The sequence below is a fragment of the Athene noctua genome, chromosome 1, assembly GCF_965140245.1.
Source record: "Athene noctua chromosome 1, bAthNoc1.hap1.1, whole genome shotgun sequence".
Taxonomy (NCBI): Eukaryota; Metazoa; Chordata; class Aves; order Strigiformes; family Strigidae; genus Athene; species Athene noctua.
Window position 1 is genome coordinate 79,861,149 of NC_134037.1, and position 18,726 is coordinate 79,879,874.

An 18,726-nucleotide genomic window follows, 5' to 3' on the forward strand; every position below is an offset into this window, starting at 1 on the left:
GAGCTAATACCACAAATTACTGAGGCTGTGATGGGGAGCAGGCCAGAGAGGTGTCATTGGCTGTGCCTTCCTTGTCTTCTGGAAAGTCCAGGCATGGAGACCTGGCATGATGCCAGAGAGTATGTTCTCTGGACTCACCCTCATGGCAATCCCACGACTCGAGAGATGTCCAAGCAGACATTATATCCCACCCAATGATCTCTTCAAGACCTTTGTAACAGGGGTACATCTCCCGTGCTACCGCCAATGAGCAGTTGTTCTGTTTTCAAAATCACAGCTGCCTTCTTTAAGGCTTTAATTCTTTTATTAAATTTAATTAGATGCAGCCAAAAAAATTAAGCCTAAAATTTAGAATAATTTTCTGGATTGTTACAGTCCATAGGAGAGAGTGGCACTTTCACAGGGCAGTTCTCATCTAAGGCAGTTATTTTAGTAACACAGAGATTGCCTTCTGCTCTCCAGTGACTGTAGAGGAAGCACAGATGACTAGGTCAGACCAGACACCTAAGTTTCAGTCTGATGAATGAGGGTGATGAACCTCACCATTACCTCTTTTAATCTAAATATAGGCAGGACCAGCCTCTCTATATAATTTCTATTTACTTCTTACAAAAATCTAGGTATAGTGAGCATGACAGAACTGCTATTTTAAGCAATAGAACAACAGGAGATTAGGTTCAAAAAGCCCAGAAGTAGCCCTCAGAATTGATGGCACTGAAGTATCGTCAATGATTTGTTACAACACGTGCTAATTCTAAAGCATATCTGAAAGCAAAATAGAAAAACAAGGGAGAAAAAGTTATTTTTGTTTTTTTCCCCTCTCAATTTATGGAAAGATACAATTTAAATCTGGGTCTACCCTTTCTGGTCTGCATGACTTCATGTAGGAGTGTTTGGCTCTGTCTTGGATTACTGCTGGCTTTCTGGTTGTACAGGGAATACAGGCAAGTAAGCACCTGGCAAAGCGTAAGATGCAGATGTGGTTTTGTTTCTGTATGAACAAGCACATGGTCTTGCAGTTGTAACATGTGTTCTTCACCTCTGGAAACAGGATATTTAAATGAATATTGCTGTCAAGTGAAAGCCAGGGTTTACAAGGAATGATACATAAAACTGTGTAAAGTGGTCTCTGTGAGAGACCCACTGGGAGCATGGTAGAAAACAGAAAATGTAGAACTGCTTCAGGGACTTGCCCATTCTACTTGGTAAGACCCCAGTCCTGCTGCTTGGTGCAAACATCTCACATCAAGCAGCAGCTTCTGAAGCCCACTGAAAGGAAGGGAGCTTACCAGTGGGGACAAATGCCCCTCCTATCTTTCAAAAAGATCCCATGCTCCTGATAATGGCATTATGAACATCCTCCAATGTCACTGACAGTGACAAGTAGCGGTGATCCAAAAACAAGGAACAAGGAAGCAAAAGCTGGAAAATGCATCCCCTTTCTTATGCCTCAGCTCAGGAAACCCATCACTTCTAATTTGTCTGATACTTCCTGCACATCACCCAGAGTCACAGGCCTGTCTAGCAGAGCATACACTTGGTGGCTTCACACAGCTTCATGGTAATTGTTTCTGCTGTGACTCAAACCCTTCCAGACCCAGCCCTTGCTTCTTTAGTGGCAGAAAGTGATCTCATTCATATGTCTCTGATGCAGGGAGCTGAGGCATACAAAAAACAACTACAGAAATAAGAGCTGTTTCCCAGAGTGCTTAGCAAGCACCTAGTAGCTAGGTGTGTCCGTGGTCCACACCCATGAGCTACTGCAAAGCTTTGGAGGGAAGGTAATTGCCTTAACTGGCTCATTGTGGCTAACACAACACATGCAAGGAAGTAACAGCCTTATGAACTCATCTCTCTGTGGCATCGTACACTCCAATCAGGTATCACAGAGGCTTAGTTAACTGATACACTACTGGGTACCTTGCCAAATTTCTGAACCTTTGAATCCATTCCTGTTCCTAATAATAATCTGGCTGAGAACTGATGCTTACCAAGTTACAGTGTAAGAAACAGTATCAGAGAGGTTACTGATCACACTGCCGGCTTTGTGCTTTGCTCCCAGGTGACCCATATCAAGTGTGTACAGAAGTACTTTGTAATTGTTGCTTCACATGACTTCCCCATGAACAAACACAATAATTGTTTTAGGTTTTAAAGTGGTCGCATGGGCAAGGAGACACGGTCTATCCAAATGTGTAAGAGAGGAATGTTTGAAACAATCTTGCTCTTTCCTTGGCATGGCTACAAGATAAAATCTGGAGATCCTGCTGTGTTTAAACCATGATTTCAGATCCAGGCAGACTTAGAGTGACAGATTAGAGGATATTAATATCTTGTCCTGCCAGAAGACAGCTTTAAGATGTCACAACACCACATGTCCTCTTCCAAGAACGAGAGAGGATACCAGTATCATTTACGTTACTCAATCCCACTCCGATAAGTCATCCTTTCAGTTAGTACATATCCTAGGACAACAAGCATGACATGAGACTATTCCAATCATCCTATAAATCAACACCAATTAAAGCAAGTTATAGCATGGTTCTCCCCTGGGTAGCTTAGAGGTTAAATGCTTTCAAAAATCATTAAATGCTTTCAAAATTATAAGTGGCTTGCTTTGTATCTTCACATGTCTACATAGTGGACCAAATACAGCCATCACATAAGCACTTGCAAGTGCTTCCATAGTTGGTGCTGCTTTCTCTTGCACCAAGGGCTGAGTTGGGGCCAGTTATCCCCATACAATAGTTTCACTTAATGAGAAAGACATGACCCAGATTTCAGACAAAACAAGCAAGCTGGAAATTCCCAGGCTTGTTGCCATAGTTACTTGAAACCTACCGTTAAAAAGTGGGAAAAGAGGCAGGGGAAAAAGCAGGAAGAGAAGAGAGCAATTATCATGGTCAGGGTTAGGCCATGTGATAAAGGTAATAATCTTGAAGGAGCAGGACCTCAGTGATGACACTCAGAGGTGGTTATCCAGGAAGCCAATATTTCTGCCTTCTGGTTGCTATTGGGTGGTTCTGTGGACATTGGTTATTTATAAGTGGTTATTACCACAGTGACTAAATGCAATGCACTGGCAGCTATTAGATCAGCAAAAGAAGAAAGGGATTGGGTAGAGAGAGACAGACTTCTCCACAATTTATTTAGTAACAAAATTGCCTCAGATCACCAAACTGCTTGCTTTCCTACTTTACAAAGATAGTGGAACTTGCAGCAATGTCTTATCCAGTCAGAATAAACTTTCAGCTTCTTTATAAGACAACAGCAGAAATACTCCAGCTCTACAGAAGCAGAACTGCAGACATATTACATTATGCAGTCAGCACTGTTCTTCTCCAAATGTAGACAGGATCAAAGTATCCTGTGAAAGACAGGCTGAAAACCTAAGGGAGCTGGTAACTGTACTTCTCAATCTTTCCTGTATTACCATTCTATATTGTTGGTAGCCTGTCACATTAGCATGAAGAAACAGGCCATAATCATAAAGGGCTTTTTGCTAAGCCCATAAATGGATATAACACACTAGAAGGTTTTTCTGTTCTTCCTCTCTATCTCATCTGTTTATTCATGCTTTTCTTTACTCCCTTCCCTTTCTTATAACCAGCATGTAAAACAATAACATGTGTCTGCACCTGTGGCAGTGTAATACAGGTTTATGTACCCTGGAAACACACACAGTTGAAGTAACATATATTTGATGATCTGATGCCCTACATATTAGTTGGACCATAGACAGTTTGCATCAACATTCATGTGAAGGCACTGGAGTAGTTGGAAGGCTGCTCTGTCCTAATCTGGGACTGTATTTTCTAAATACTTCTCTGTCAAAGCCTGTTTTGGTCCCAAGTAGCAAACTCTACCTTTCTTGCTGCCTTCTCTCAGTCTATAAACTTAGAGACCTTTTTTTGTCCTTCCCCCCCGCACCCCCCTCCCAGTTCTCTACATCGCTGTCCTTCTTCAGATGGCACCATTGTGCTTTGTACAATAAAAATAAAAGATATCCCACAATGCTATGGAGAACTGTGTTTTACTCAGAGCTGGCAGGCTGTATTTGCAATACCATGGCTAAGAGTTTTCCGCTGGTTTTAGAGTAGGGAAAGCTCACTTATTCATAGACAAGTCATAGAAGCAAAATGAAGAAAAAGAATGTATCATACATAGCAGCATTAACTGAGATTATTATATAGCACAAGACAGCTGTGGGAGGTTGAACATCATTCACTACAGGTAGCTGTTATTACCCTCATTAAAGACAACTTGTAAGCAATTTCTTCTCTTCTGGCCCCACAATTATGGTTATTGCTTTCGGTCCATTTATTACTGTGCTATCAAAGGACCTTCACATTTGAATCATAAACTAGCAATCTTCCAGATCAAGGACACTTAATCTTGGAAGAGCAGAAGAGATTGCAAGCTACTGTAATGCCATAGTAAGTTATAGTCTAAGTCTCCCCTTGAAGAAGTGGGTCAAGAGATCTCAGGCTCAAACTGGGGAGAAAGGGGAAGCAACAGGCAGACTGAGCGCTTAGCTCATACTGTTGCCCACTTTATTTCCTAAGGGTGTCACATTCCTTAGCAACAGTCCTTGCTCAGAAAGGTGAGAAATGTTTTTTCTGTCTGAAAACATGGAAGACAAACAGCAGCTAATGGTGAAGCAGCAGCCACTGCAGCAAGACAGGAAAGGCCATGCCATTCCCAGTTTTACTGGGGTGGAACAGGAGCAGTACACAGAGGACAGTGTGTGGGATCAGAGCAGCAGATTTCTAGTGGCAGAACATATCCTACCATTGAAAATTTATTAGGATTAAAGCAAACTATGAAATTAAAACCAAATAGGTGTTCCAGAATAACAGCATGTAGAGACAAGCCCTAAAGTCTTACAAATCAAATACAAACACTGAGCTCTAATTTTGAATTATTATTAATCAGCAGAGCTGGCACAGTCTCATTCTTTTATCCAGTGCTACCTGGAGGGGGGGGGGGGGAGGGAAGCCATTAGCTCCATGAGGGTATTCTGACTCAATAAAAGTCTCCCTAGTCTCTTTAATTTTGAATTATTCCAGACACCACCATCCCAGAATGGCCATATGCCAACACGTCTCAGTATTTTGTGCCAGAGGAAGAAGGTAAAGATGAACAATTATTCACTGCAATAATTACTCATTTCTTCTTCAGGTTCTTCCCCACCCCTCCATTATTTACACAGATAAATTGTATGTAAATGTCTTGATAAACAGTGCTCTGAAAGACACAGGTCACAAGCCACTTGGTGGCACTCCACCCATATAAACTTTTTTTGTCACTTGGCAGACTGACAGGCTGTGGAACAACCACCCCAGGCCAGAGTTTCCCATCCCTTCAAATCCCAAGGAAGATGCTTTGCTCCACCTCTTCTCCTATTCGTAGAAGCCTATCCAGACTGCAGGAAGCATCACTGGTTTAAAACCTTATCAAAGGAATTTAGACCCTACTTCTCACCTGCAATTCACTCCCTGCACTACTCCAGTATGAAAGAACTTGAGCCTTGTCACAGTGAATGGATAGGGGGAAGAAAAGAAAAAGAGGTAGAAGAAAATACATGAGAAAATAGGGTGCAGGCAGCTACCAGGAAACAGAAAGATAAAACTCTTGTAAATGCTGTGCCCTAGGCAGGGAAGTTAAGACAATCAGCAGCTAATGAACAGTGATCAAAGCAGCATATGAAAACACATTTCATACTTATGAAGTTCAAAATCACCTGTAAGTTATCTTCTCCCCAGAAATAAGATAACAAAGTGCTAAGATAACAAGCAGATAAGGGTAACTGATTATCTCATTTATACAAAAGTCTAACATCTCTTCCAGGACACTTGGAGGGAGAGAAGATGATAACTTTTGTGACAAGACAGCAGTACTGAAGGGGCAGCTTTATGCATTTGCTTTTCTAAAGTGATAAGTAGCAGTCAGCACTTATGGTTTTACCCATCCAGCAGAGCATGCCCTATAAACCATTTTCTTGTAGGCCTGATACAAGATTTAGCCATCATGCAACAAGGAACAAAAAGATTAAAGCAAGTCTTTTAATTGACCATCTTATAATTGCTAGAAGACAATATGTAAATATTCACTTAGCTGCGTAGTGAGAGCCCTGAATTCAACCCTGCCTACCATGGCAGGAATAGTCATTCTCAGTCAAGTACCCACACCCCCTTTTCCTTGGAGGGGGAAAAGAGGTGCTAGGTATTAGGATCCAGAGAACACTTGCCTGAACTCTGTACTTACAAAGGATAATACCATTTACTTTTTCAGCCTGTTTTTGCTTCATGGTGTTACAGTAACAAAATGACACTCCATACTAAAATTTCACTTAAGGATCTGGTATCACAATATAATAAACAAAACTTTTCAAAGTGTTGAAGGGACTTATTGCCATTCGGAACGTGTTTATTGTTCAAAAACACTGCACTGAAATAAAAATCCATCACATACATTCTTTGTCATCTATATCTGTACATCAATGTAACTTTCAGGCAGGTCATGCAGGAAAAAAATCATTCTCCCAATGAATTAAAAAAAACCTGAAAGGCACCTTGTGTCCTTCAGTCTCCAAACAAGTTTTTGCCTGTATAGGATTACATACAGCTAGAACAACTCAAACAGTAGGAAAAAATAAAATCCATTTATAACTTCAAGAGCAGTATCAGACTTTGTTGCCTTCCTTCATTCAGTGCTATGCTTTTGCTTTTCTGAGTCTTCTTTAAATAATGTGCGACTTAAAAGTATATGTTAATGAGGTCTCTTTACTGAGACAAGGCATGCAGTAAGGGAAGAGGAATAACTAGTCACTTCCAGGCTGCCTTTCTACACATTTGTTCTTGTAGATTAGCAAGCCATTGCTTAAGTTAAAAAAAAAAAGAAAAAAGAGAATGGGAATGAATGCACCCAAGTTAAATGGCTTTTAAGAATATGTTAATACATGGAACAAGGATACCACCTACAGTTGTTTACTGACCTCTGTTCATGTTGATTTGAAAACAAGTTTTGTCAAACCATCACAGGCCACTTTTGTAGACTGTTAGATAAAAAATTGGTTTTCAAATATTGCTTGTTATTCGGATGACTCTTTGATAAAAGGGTAGTTATTAGGGACCTGTAAGGCAGCAAGACTTTAAATGTGATGGTTTAAATTGCTGAATAGTACTTTTTAAAAGGCAATGTAAAAAAATTAGTAGGAGGATTCTTGGTGGGGTCATTCATAATGGGTGTTTCTGTTTTATCCCCACTGTAATTGTCACGGTAACTGTAGATGGCAAGTCTTCCTTGGTTCTAATTCAGGACGAACACATTCCCTGGCTTATTTCAAGTTAGACATTTAGTTCTTTTTCTCCAGCCTGCCAAGAGAAGAACAGCTTTTGTAAGAGTGAATATTGAACTGTAATTGCTACAAAAAATCTGGACTTACAGTAGAACTTTAGGAATAAAGGACATTTTGCCAGTTATTTATGCAAAGGCAGGTTCACTTGCCGTTTTACTCAGTTTCATTTAAAAAATTGATATAGTTCAGGAACCTTCATCCTCCCACTGCTCCACACGGATTTCTTGGAGCAGAAGGGAGAAAAGCCATAATCCTGACTCATCGGGATTGCTCAGGGCAGTGTCTGCACTACTTGCTACACAATGAGGGTGTGAGACTGCTTGCAGTCTGTTTCACTGTCACACTCAGTTGGAACTACCCCATATATAGAACAGTCAGCTTAGAGAGATTTTGCTTGATTTCTCTCAGACATAGAACCCCCTCACATTTTTATGGATGTTTCCATCTCAGGAATCAGCTACTGAGATGGACACATGCAGACTATCAGCATAATACAGAAAACAAACACCAATGTAGCCAGCGGCTGCTGAAAGCCCTGTCTACATCTACAACCATAAGGGTTTTCAGCCTTTTCTGTCTGTGCTCCTCAGAAGCTTCAAAGGAGGTGCAAGCCAACGAGTCAGCCTACTGACAAGCAGCTTGTTAATAGATTTGCAAGAGGTAATGAAGTTAAACAAGTTCAGAAACCATGCAGGGGTTTGCACTACAGCTAAGATGTACTAACAGAGTATTCCAAGAGCCATCAGTTTATGACTTGCCCTTTTAAAGCATGACTTGCCTGTATTTGATCAGTCGTCCTCCTTGAATAAGTTGTGCAACTTCATTAGTCAAGTGGCATGCAAAAAGAAGCCAGTTCCTTGGCTGCACTTTGTAGGCAAATCTCATGAAAGTCAAAGAGTAACAACACAGTGCTGCAAAACATGATAGATACCATTAGTAATTATTTTTAACATCTGCATCTTGTTGAGGCTTAATTTTCATACAAAGGGTATGTAATGACAAGTACAATGCTTCTCACTGCTTTCAGGTTTTCCAATAGTCCACTTGGACAATCCAAAGCAGGAAAGCACACAGTACTCATTTTTGCTACACACAAATCTACATGGCTGCAGCTTTCCACAAAACCTAATTTTCCTCATATGTTTGCCTGTGATGCAAATGAAGCCTTTTTAGTTTATTACCTAAACTCTTGGCCAGAGAGTAAGAGTTAATCCCAGTGAAACACAGCTTGCCGTATATGATTATTCTGACAATTTCTAGGACAGTATTTAATTACTTAAATACAATTTTTGCTGGGAACATTCTAAATGGACTTTAAGAGAAGGATGCTTCCGTCCTCAGGAGATAATGAGCATTCAGAAGCATAAAGCTTTGTTACCTGCTTTCCAGGAAGATGAAAACCAATTTTAACCTACTCACAACTGCATTTAAATAAAAGAAATTACAACCCAAGAAATCACTAGCTTTGAAAAGTTCTGACAGGCTTAAGGATGGAAAAAAATTTGTACACACACCACCCTATATATACACTTGTAAAAACTAAAAGAGTGTCTCAACTTTGCTAAGCTGGGTAGCTGCCACCAAAAAACTACTTGCAAAACAGTTTCACTATACCAGAGACTATTTGAACAAGTCTTCCATCTTGAGGAAGCTGATTAAGAGACTGAATTACTCAAAGCAAAATCTAGTGAGCATGAAGCTATTTCCCTAACCCAAAGGTATTTGGCTTTGGGGAGAAGAATTACTCAAAATTAAGCTAACTGAGTTAAAGATGAAATACAATGCCAACATTAAGCTACTAAATTAAAGATATCAGATTTATGATCCTAGAGACTATGCATGCTCAAAAAAAGACAGAAAAAACATTGCGTATGCATTTAAAAAGAAAATCTCACATTATTCCATTAAGAGTCATGCTAGTCTCTCACAGGCAACTGCTTTGCAAGGAGTTAACCTCCCTCAGCTGCTTTTTTGCACCCTGCAGACCAAGCATTACTATTTCTTCACTCTGTCAGTGTTGATATTAAGTCTCACACTATCCACAAGGCATCACTGTTCTTAATACAAAGAATAAGAATAAAGTTGTGTGAAAAATGCATTCTGAAGCAGTGTGTGCAGCAGTATAAGATACCAAAAGAATTATACTTGGAGTGAGCCTGGTGATCAAAACCGCCAAGACTCAAGACCTGCCTCCCTCCCCCCAAATTACTGGAAAGCTCTCCGAAAGAGAGCTCCACAACTTTTCAGTACTTCAATTTTATGTTGCCTCTGAAGTTACATAACAAGATATGCGATATCTTTATCTGCTTGGATCACAAGTTTGCAAGCAACTAGTAGCGTATCACTCCTTGAAGGACAGAATCTGTGTTCTGTAGTCAGTTTACTGGCAAGAAGGTTCTCAGGTCTTACCAAATGTCATTCGGCCACTGATTATTTCTGGAGATTTCTTCATGTCATTAATAGCAGCAACAGGAAGTCCCCAGTTGGCAACTGGCCCCCAAAAGTGCTGTAAAAAGGGAAAAGGAAAATAAAGTTACACAGAAACAGAGATCTCCTGCAGTATTCTTATAGTTTTCTTTAGCCACAAAAAGCTTCAGAGGACAGGATTAAGGGTAAATTTCCAAGACAAGACAGGGACTACTTTTGACATAAGGGAGAAAAACTAAACCCTTCTTTTAGCAGGATCTAGTCTTCAAGAGGGAAGGAAAAGAAACCCACTCTGAATTTTCTTGCAGACTGGAGAGGAACTACTGTAAGGTCATTGAAATGCATTTTTGTGTAATTATACCTCAGCCATCAGTAAGCAGTCTGATTGATGTAGTCATATAATAAACTCAGATTTACAGCTCTGTGCAGAAAATAAGTATTCATCTCTCAAATGAGGCTCCTAAAAATATGTAATGAAAACACAGACTTGATGAAGTGAAGGACTGGAACTGTTTTCATATTCTGCTGAAAATGAAGAAATACTCAGCAAGCATCTTCTTCCAAGTGCTCACACCATTTTTTTGAAAGAGCAGGTCCATGCAACAAAACCAAACTGTAACCTAGAGCTTCATCTGCAATTGCTGAAACAAGTTAGTGACTACCTAAAACTCAGTGATTAGACAGAGAAAAGAGCAGAGCCATTAGCTACAGGTGTGTATACACCTAAAAAAAAAAAAAGAGAGAAGTGGAAAGAATCAAATCAGAAAACCATGACAAGAGCTCAATTTGATGGCTACTGTCTTAAAAGACTCCAAACAGAAAAACAGTGTCATAAATCCAGTCTCCACTACTGTTATGAGTAACAAGGCTTCAGCTGATTTCTTTCCACAAGGGATGCACATGGTACTTGCATCAGCTTCTTCTAATGGGAAACTAAGGATGCAAAAAGTAACTTGGTCAGATATGGCAGAAGATACAAAACTTGCAAGAAAAAGCTTTGCAGATGCCAACTATACCCACTGACACTTCCCCTAAATTAACACTGCAGCTACTACAATGATTTCTAATTGTCAGGGGATATTTGAGTTTCTTACAGTTTTAATTCCAAGATACTCCTGCTGCCAGTCTGGATACTTGCATGTAACACTACAGTAAGATTAAAAGCCACACTTGCTTCCTGCAGATTTGAGTTACAAAACTTAAAACTCACTTTTTTCTATAGTTTTTTAGTTAAGTTGTACACACTGTTTTTATAGTTTAAGCTTAGTGTAATATGCAAAACAATATAATATTTCTGCAAGCATCTACAGAACATGCATTGGCCCAAACTCAGATTTATAATAAGAGTATTTTGAAGAGTGCAATAAATGCATTTGTTTACTATACTCATAGGAAAATTGACATCTGTAATGGTTAAAGCCTCTCAAGCATGTCAGAGGTAACAGCATAACTGTGAAGAGTTGTATGGCTACATGGTATTTACACTGTACAACCATGGTTAGATAGTGTAAAAAAAATGTACCTATAATACCATTCATGAGAAATGTTGCAACAAAACAAGAACATTCACAGAAAACTCAGCAGCACACAAGATGTTGTTTTAGAGGCTTTAATGTAGGTATTTAAATAGTTTTAAAGGACAATAAGAGGACCAGAAACAAGCATCTAGTCACAACCATGATTACCTGCACAGTAAGACAGCAAGACAACTTGTGTTAGCATCACCACACTAAAGCAGACTGGAAAAGGTAAATGGTGAGACAGTACATATACTTGCTGAGGTTTTTACAGTCATTTCAGGAATCTCATTTAAACAACTGCAGTTTTAGAAAAAGTCCTTAAGGCTCCAAGCCTGATTTTTTGAATCTATGAAACAATTACAGCTTTGAGAGTCTTAGTGATTACTTCTGTTTTGAAAAGTAAATCAAGTCAAGTTGCCATTTTTATTTAATTCAACTGGCATTCAAACATAAAGAAAGAATACACTATAGACTATGGACCACTTCCAAGCTCAAGCTGCACAAGCTTGTTCAGTTTACATCCCAGCAGTGCTGGAGCAGTAACTTTCCTCTGCTGACCAGGGAGGTAGATTTGGAACCTTCTCATTTGAGATGGTTATCCAGTTTTAAGTGCCTCCAGGCAGGCAGGCCCTTTGAAGTTTCCACACACAAGAATTAAACTACACCTTACAGTTTGTCTTTGGTCTACACATAACAGCAAGTCTTCCATAACATTATGATTCACAATATAACAGGCATAAATACCCACTCCCAGTTTCAGGAGCAAACTGAAAGGCTGAAGGAAAGAAGAGTCTGTAGTGAGTGTTATATGGTATTTATTGTCTGACAAAGCTGGTTAAAAATAAGCCAAGCAGTTTGGTTAGGTACCGCTATTGTTGCTATGCAGAAGAGTAGCTCTAGATGGGTCTGATCTTACCAAAGGATATGGAAAAAGTGAAGCCCCTTTTGTTTCATAGTGATTACTTTAGAAGACCCTCTGAAGGAGCTAATTTGGTCACCTTAACCTCAGACTTGCAAATAAGTAATACCAGTGCATCATGGCTGGAGGTTCACAGTATGTTTTTCAGATGCAAGCAAGGTCCTAACAGCGGTGAAGGAAAAAGACTGCACATTACTGAAGTCAGGGAGAACTTGAAACCAGAAGTCCCCTCATTTTTCTTACCGTACTGTTCAAGTGAGCCATCATTGTTTTCCATTCAAAAAGCACATACAAAAAAGAAGAAAAAAAGTGTTAGTTTCTTTCATAATCAACATTGAGAGAAGTGTACTACAAACAGAAGATAAGTCAGGAAACTGCTGTGGCATTAACCTTGATTAACATAACAGCACTAAAATCTCGTTTCCCTCAAGAGCTGTCACTGTTACAAGTGTCTGCTGCTCAAGTATCATTTTCCTATAAAGATAAAAACCTATTATGGTCTGTGGAAGACCTTCATCCCCAGTACACTTCAAAGCCTCCAAGATCCCAGCCAACTAGTCTAAAGGGAAGTCAAAAGCCATTAAAGTTTGTCACACAACGCTAAAGCTACAATTCCTCTGTGGAAGCTTTGAAGAAGTTGCTTGGAATTCTCTGTATATCTACTCAAGTAGGTCAAACCAAACATTGCCAGAGATCTTACTGCCCCTAAGCTCAGGCTAACTGTGGCTGTACCAAACATGAGCTATAACACAATTTCAGTTATCTAACGTACAAGACTGGAGTGTAATTGCATGGGGTTCATTTAAATGATGATCTAGATACCAATTTATGTAATAATTTAATCATCTATGTATGAAAACTAGACTACAGCATATATTTAAGACTGTTTGCTACCATACCTTTTAAAACGCTTCAGAATTTTTAAACGTCATCTTTCTAACAAAAATACTAATAGGACTTGGTTCTGAATTATGACTTCCAAGAAACCAGCTACTAACAGAAAGCCTACTGCTGATGGATTGCCACTCACCAACTGCTGCTCCCAACTGCAGAACACTTTGTAGCAGTCACTTCCCTCACACTGATCTTAGATCTGTTATACAAACAACTACAGTAAGGGAACAGTCAGGTGTACTTAGGAAGTCACACTGGGTGTGCATTTTAGAGAGACTTTATTACAAGCCACAGGCTGGTTCAAGATGCTTTGTTAGTATGTCCTTGACTAGTGTAACCACTGGTTTGTTTTCTTACTAACTGAACAGCAATAGTTAATTGAAGTTCACAAGAAAAATGCACACTTCAATTTTTTCATAAAACCTTAACTACATGAGTTCAAATGTTTTTATGCCAACGGAAGTCAGCCTTCATTTTTTCGAGTGGAAGTTGTTTTCAGGCAAGTGGAAGCCTAAAATAGAATCAAACCGATGCTATTTTAACAGTGTATGCAGCTCCAGCTAAGGCCTTGCAAGGTTGTCCTCACATTCACATGAGACTGGAACAGTTATTATACTCCTAGGACAGATCAAGGTCAGATAGACTCTTCCAGAAGCAGACATTCAGCCCCAAAGCTCTGCAGCCAATACAGCTGCAACAAATGCACCACATCCAACAGCAGGGATACTGCAGCAAGTGCACGCACCTATTCCTGAAGTGACTCCATGCCAGATTAGTAGTTTCCAAGAACCACATTCAATCCCTTGACAAAGGGAACACTTTGTACTAATGTTTCCAGAACTGTAGACAACAGTTGTTAGATTTACTCAGTTTCTCTCTGTCTAGACATCACAAGAGGAACCAACAGATGATCAATACCTTATATTGTTACTATAATTAATTCCAAAGAGGCCATATTGGGGGAGATTTGTTTTTCCCAAAGTTTTCACATGTATTTTCCTCATACTGGCACTGAGGATATTAATAGGCCAGAAACCATTCTGCAAATATAGATGAACTGCCAGCACTCATTTCCCCTTTACTGTCATCCCTTAAGTGGAAAAGGTACTACCTTTCTGCAAAAGTTAGGCTGTTCAGTTCTCAGAGCATAGAAGACAATAAGAGCAGGCACCATGTCCTTCAGTTTCTAGCACAGACCATTTTTTTTTTAAAGTTCTTATGTCCTTGTGTTTAAAGATTTACTAACTAGGAGAACTGAAGACCAGCCAATTCTAGTTATATTACTGATGCTAACTCTTCTAAAGTTCATCCCAATTAAAAAAAAAAAGGTCCTAGACAGCTTATGTCAACATAAGAGCTCAAGCTTTACAAGGGATGAACTATCTATTTCAAAAGCCAGCTACATTAACAAAGTCACTACATTTGCATTACTGCTGAGTCATCAGGAAGAGACATTTCAGAAGTACCCCAGAAGATGGCAATCCCCACACCTATTTCTCTATTACCATAAGATTTTAGGACTCCTTGGTATTCCTTATGTGACTAAAGCAGTTTGGGTTTCTACCACAAGAAGATGCCAGAGCTTGCCTGGGATGGCTTATAGGTCTCTCTCAAAAGAGGAAGAAAGCTGTTTTACTGGATGATTTTCAGAAAATACCATTTTAAATCATTAGCATAGGAAGTAAGAGGACTCAGCTGCCTACTATTAGTGGCTTACATGATACAACTTTAGTGACAGCTGACATTTTTAGAGTCTATAGGAAAAATGCAGCTTCAAATTCACAATATATAGAGCTACCAAGCTTTCGTATGCTAATCAGCTAGTTTTAAATTAACATTACTGCTCCATTTACAAGTAGGAAAAGTCTACCAACAGTTTACATTCTTACTATGCTTACTTTAAAGCATTAAGACTTGGTTAGGGTAAATTTATATTTACATGATTTACAGCCATTCAGATCCCTGTTAATCACCACTTAAGAGAAGGCAGATGTGAAACTGGCAGAACAATTAATTATTAATGACAGTTTTAAAAGCAATTTATCTTGTTTCTTTGTGCAAGATCCAAAAGCTAACTCATGATGTAACGCAATTCTAACACCAGATATATTCACCTGAGAAAAGCAGCACGCATTCATCGCACTGGTTTTCACATGTATTTTTCACAAAACATGCTTTCATGTTTTCAAGTTATGAAGCTGGAACTGAAGCTACTTATTCCCATAGATGCCTGCAAGTTTGGATTGCCCCAAGCCATAATAATGGAACACTCAATTTCACTGCTTTAGGTAACTTCAGTTATTCTATTTAGGGTCAAGCAATTTAAAAGCACAACACTGGTATCACAAACAATATCTCAATTCATCATTTCCCACAAACAAGTTTCACATTTATAAAGCCTTGCTTCACAGCAGTGATTAGATGCTGATTTTTAGAACAGATACCATAGTCTCAGAGCTTTGAGGAAACTCTTGCTCTATGAGCAAGGCAAGAAGGGAATTTTCTTCAGGATAGAGTCTGTAGTCTGGGGAAGTAAGAGCCTTCTTGGCTGGAAATGGAATGGAAAGAGATAACAGCTCTGAAGTATATACACTCTATTTCTTCTGTGGAGAAGAGGGATTACAGTCTTTTATTGACAGTTATCTAAATGTTAAACTCAGCATAGAGCGAACAACCCAAGACACTTGTCTCCTAGTAAGCAAGAAACAATGCTGAAATGCCATACCAGATGGAGCAACTGACTTTAGCCCTTCATGACACACCCAGTAACAGAAGTACAAATTAAGCAGGTATCTTCATATGTAACAAGGCAGAACCCATCCCGCAAAGGTAGAATCCTGTGCAATGCTCTTTTCAATACATTCTTATTTATTTAGCTTATTTCAAGACTAGAACGAAATACATCCGAAACATTTATTCCAGCTGCTACCTTTTCAGTCTTCGGTAAGGAAAGAGATACTTTCAGTACATAACTGTGGTGGTGTTAGGAAGTAACCACTATTTCTTACAGATTTTTGCTTTTATAATTACAGACTACTGTTTTACTGACCATTTACATGCTCCACACCAATTGTGGCACAGTTAGTTAAATGTTAACGTTAAAATGCATCTATCAAGCTTACACAATATCCTCAAAAGGAATCCACAGAGAAGCTCACTCCAACCTTCCTTTGTTTTGCTTCAAGGATGTTCTCTTCCTTCTCATATTTTACTTGTCTTACTGCCCCCCATTTCTGTGGGACTTGATTTTGCAAATGCCTAACAACCCGTTCTGCTTACTGAGCTTTTATATTACAATCTCTCTTCCATGCAGGCTTACACCACCTTCTGCTACTTTAACCAAGACTAAGTTTCTGAGATAAACAGATGTCCTCCTACATGCTTGCTCAACATCAAACATCAGTTGCAATAGATTTAGGTAGAACAGCAACAGCTATAGTGAAAGGTTGCTCAACCACCTTTATTGGAAGAGCCCATTTTTATTTGTTTAGTTTTGTCAAACTGTTAGCCAAAGAAACGTCAGCCTACCTACTCGAGACTGTTCTTGTGCAGCAGTTCAACCGGATTTAACCAAGCATGCTGCAACTGTATCTTGTGATTTCAGTTCAAGATGCCGTACCTCTTACCCCCCCCCCCCCCCCCCAGTGAAGCTTGACAAAAGTATTGAGCTGTCCTGGGAGATGATTTAAGCCACATTCCCATGAAAGCGGGGCTCTAACAGTTCTCTGTGACAAGTACCTATCTACACATACTCAGACTTGAGACTGCATCTGTTACCGAGCTCCTTCCGCCCTTGCTGCGGGCAGCGGCCAGAGTGCCCGTGCACCGGCTGCCCCCTCCGCCCGCCTGCCGGCCGAGGGGCAGCGCTCCGCGCCGCACGAACCCGCGGGATGGGAAGGAAGGTCACGGAGCGGCGCAGCTGCCGCGGCAGTTTCAAACCGCGTCGCTTCGCTTCAAGGTCAAGCGCGGTTTCCCCGGGGTGGGGCGGGCGGGAGACTGACAGCCCTGGCACCCTCCCCGAGCCGAGGTGACGCCAGCCGCGCCAAGGGGCGCACAGGCGCCGTCACGGCATGGTGGGCCCCGCGCCCTCGCCGCCCCCCGCCACCTCCCCCTTGGCACCTCCAGGCTGGCTTCGCCCTCGCTCAACGGGCGCCCGCCCGCCCCCTCCCGCGCTCCTCGCTTCCCCACCCAAACGTCGGCGAGAGCGAGCCCGGCCGGGGTCAAACGACAGCGCCCGGCCGCCACCGTCTCGGGAGCCCCGAGGCTGCGGGGGACGGTGGGGAGCGGGCTAGGGAAGGGGCACCGGTCCCTGCCGCCCGCCCGGGCAGCGCAGCGGGAAGGGCCGCCCGAGACAGGGGCGGCAGGGGCGGCCGCGGCAACCGGCGACAACCCCCGCCGCGCGCTCACCTCATCAGGTAGTCCCTGAACTCCTTGCTGCGCACATAGTCCACGGCCTTGCGGCCCAGCGCCCCCGCCATGGCGGCCCTCGGTGGCAGGGAGCGCCCAGCCCACCCGCCTCACGCACTGCCGCCACCGGCGCCGGTGACAACTCCCCCACGCCGCCGCCCGGCGCCCGCTTTACGGCAGCGCCCGCGCCACCGCCCCCGCCGTCACCGCGGCGCTTTCGGCGCCTATTGGGCGCGGCGGCCCCGCCTCCCTCCTCCCGGGCTCCGAAACCCCGGGACGGTTATGGGGAGGGGGAAAGGCAGGGTGCCGTAAAGCAACGCGGCAGGAGGAGGGGGGAAATTGTCGCAAAGCGCGACGAGGAGGGTCGCCATCGGCTGAGCTGCCGGCATTCCTCTGCAGCCCGCGGGGGAGAGCCGCGGGGCGGCTTTCTGAGTCGCTATTGGCTGCAGGGCGGCGGCTGGTGGCTTCCGATTGGTCGCCGGGGGGGCGCATCCCGCCTCCTGCGGTGTCTCGTTCCGCCCCCCTGAGTGGCGCGTGCCAGGGGCGGGGCGGGCACGTCGCCGGCCGCGGGCGGGTGCGGGGGGCGCGGCGGTGGCGGCGCGGCAGGGTGCAGTCCCCGGAACGCGGTGGCTGCGCCCGTCCGCACGGGCGCCGGAGTGGCTGCCCCCGGCCAGCTCCCGCCCAGGGCCGGTACCGAGCCGCGCCGAGCCCGGCAGCGAGGGCAGGGTGAGAGGGCACCCCGCGGAGGCGGCAGCGCCTTTGCCAGCTCCCGGCGCTCCGGCGGCGGCCCGGCGTGTCTGCGCTGCCGTTTGCCGTCACCCGGAGCCCTCGGGAGGTGAATGGGCGAGTCTCGGCTTCCTCTCCAGAAAACGATGTTTTCCCCCTCACCGTGGTGGCCGAGGTGACTGAAAGTCGCAGAGCTAATGTATCGCGATGGCGTGTAAAGCAAGATGGAAGTGAGACGGCCCATAATTGCCTCAGTGATTTTTAAAAAAAATAATCCCATGGGGTTTTTAAGAGTCAAGTTTATGGGCTTTGAATTTTTGGAGCCGGGAGTACAGGGTTATGACAGAGCACTGCGACAGTTCAGCCTTTCCCTCTGCACCTGGAATGGTCTAAGATCTCATCTCTCAACAGCACTTTCTATTTCATACCTGAGCAGAGGTCACTTATGTAGAAGGGAAGATAAACTCTAATCC

The 18,726-nt window shown here is 42.5% G+C and overlaps 1 protein-coding gene across 1 annotated transcript; it reads right to left on the bottom strand.

Annotated features, from left to right (window-relative positions):
- Positions 1 to 6,398: 6,398 nt before the first annotated feature.
- Positions 6,399 to 17,803, bottom strand: MPC1 (mitochondrial pyruvate carrier 1). The gene is made up of 5 exons (XM_074896649.1): positions 17,528 to 17,803; positions 12,470 to 12,473; positions 9,770 to 9,866; positions 8,139 to 8,271; positions 6,399 to 7,376 (listed from the first exon to the last, which is right to left on the bottom strand). The coding sequence occupies exons 1-5, from the start codon at positions 17,596 to 17,598 to the stop codon at positions 7,358 to 7,360; spliced, it is 324 nt and encodes a 107-aa protein (XP_074752750.1). The 5' UTR covers positions 17,599 to 17,803; the 3' UTR covers positions 6,399 to 7,357.
- Positions 17,804 to 18,726: the final 923 nt, after the last annotated feature.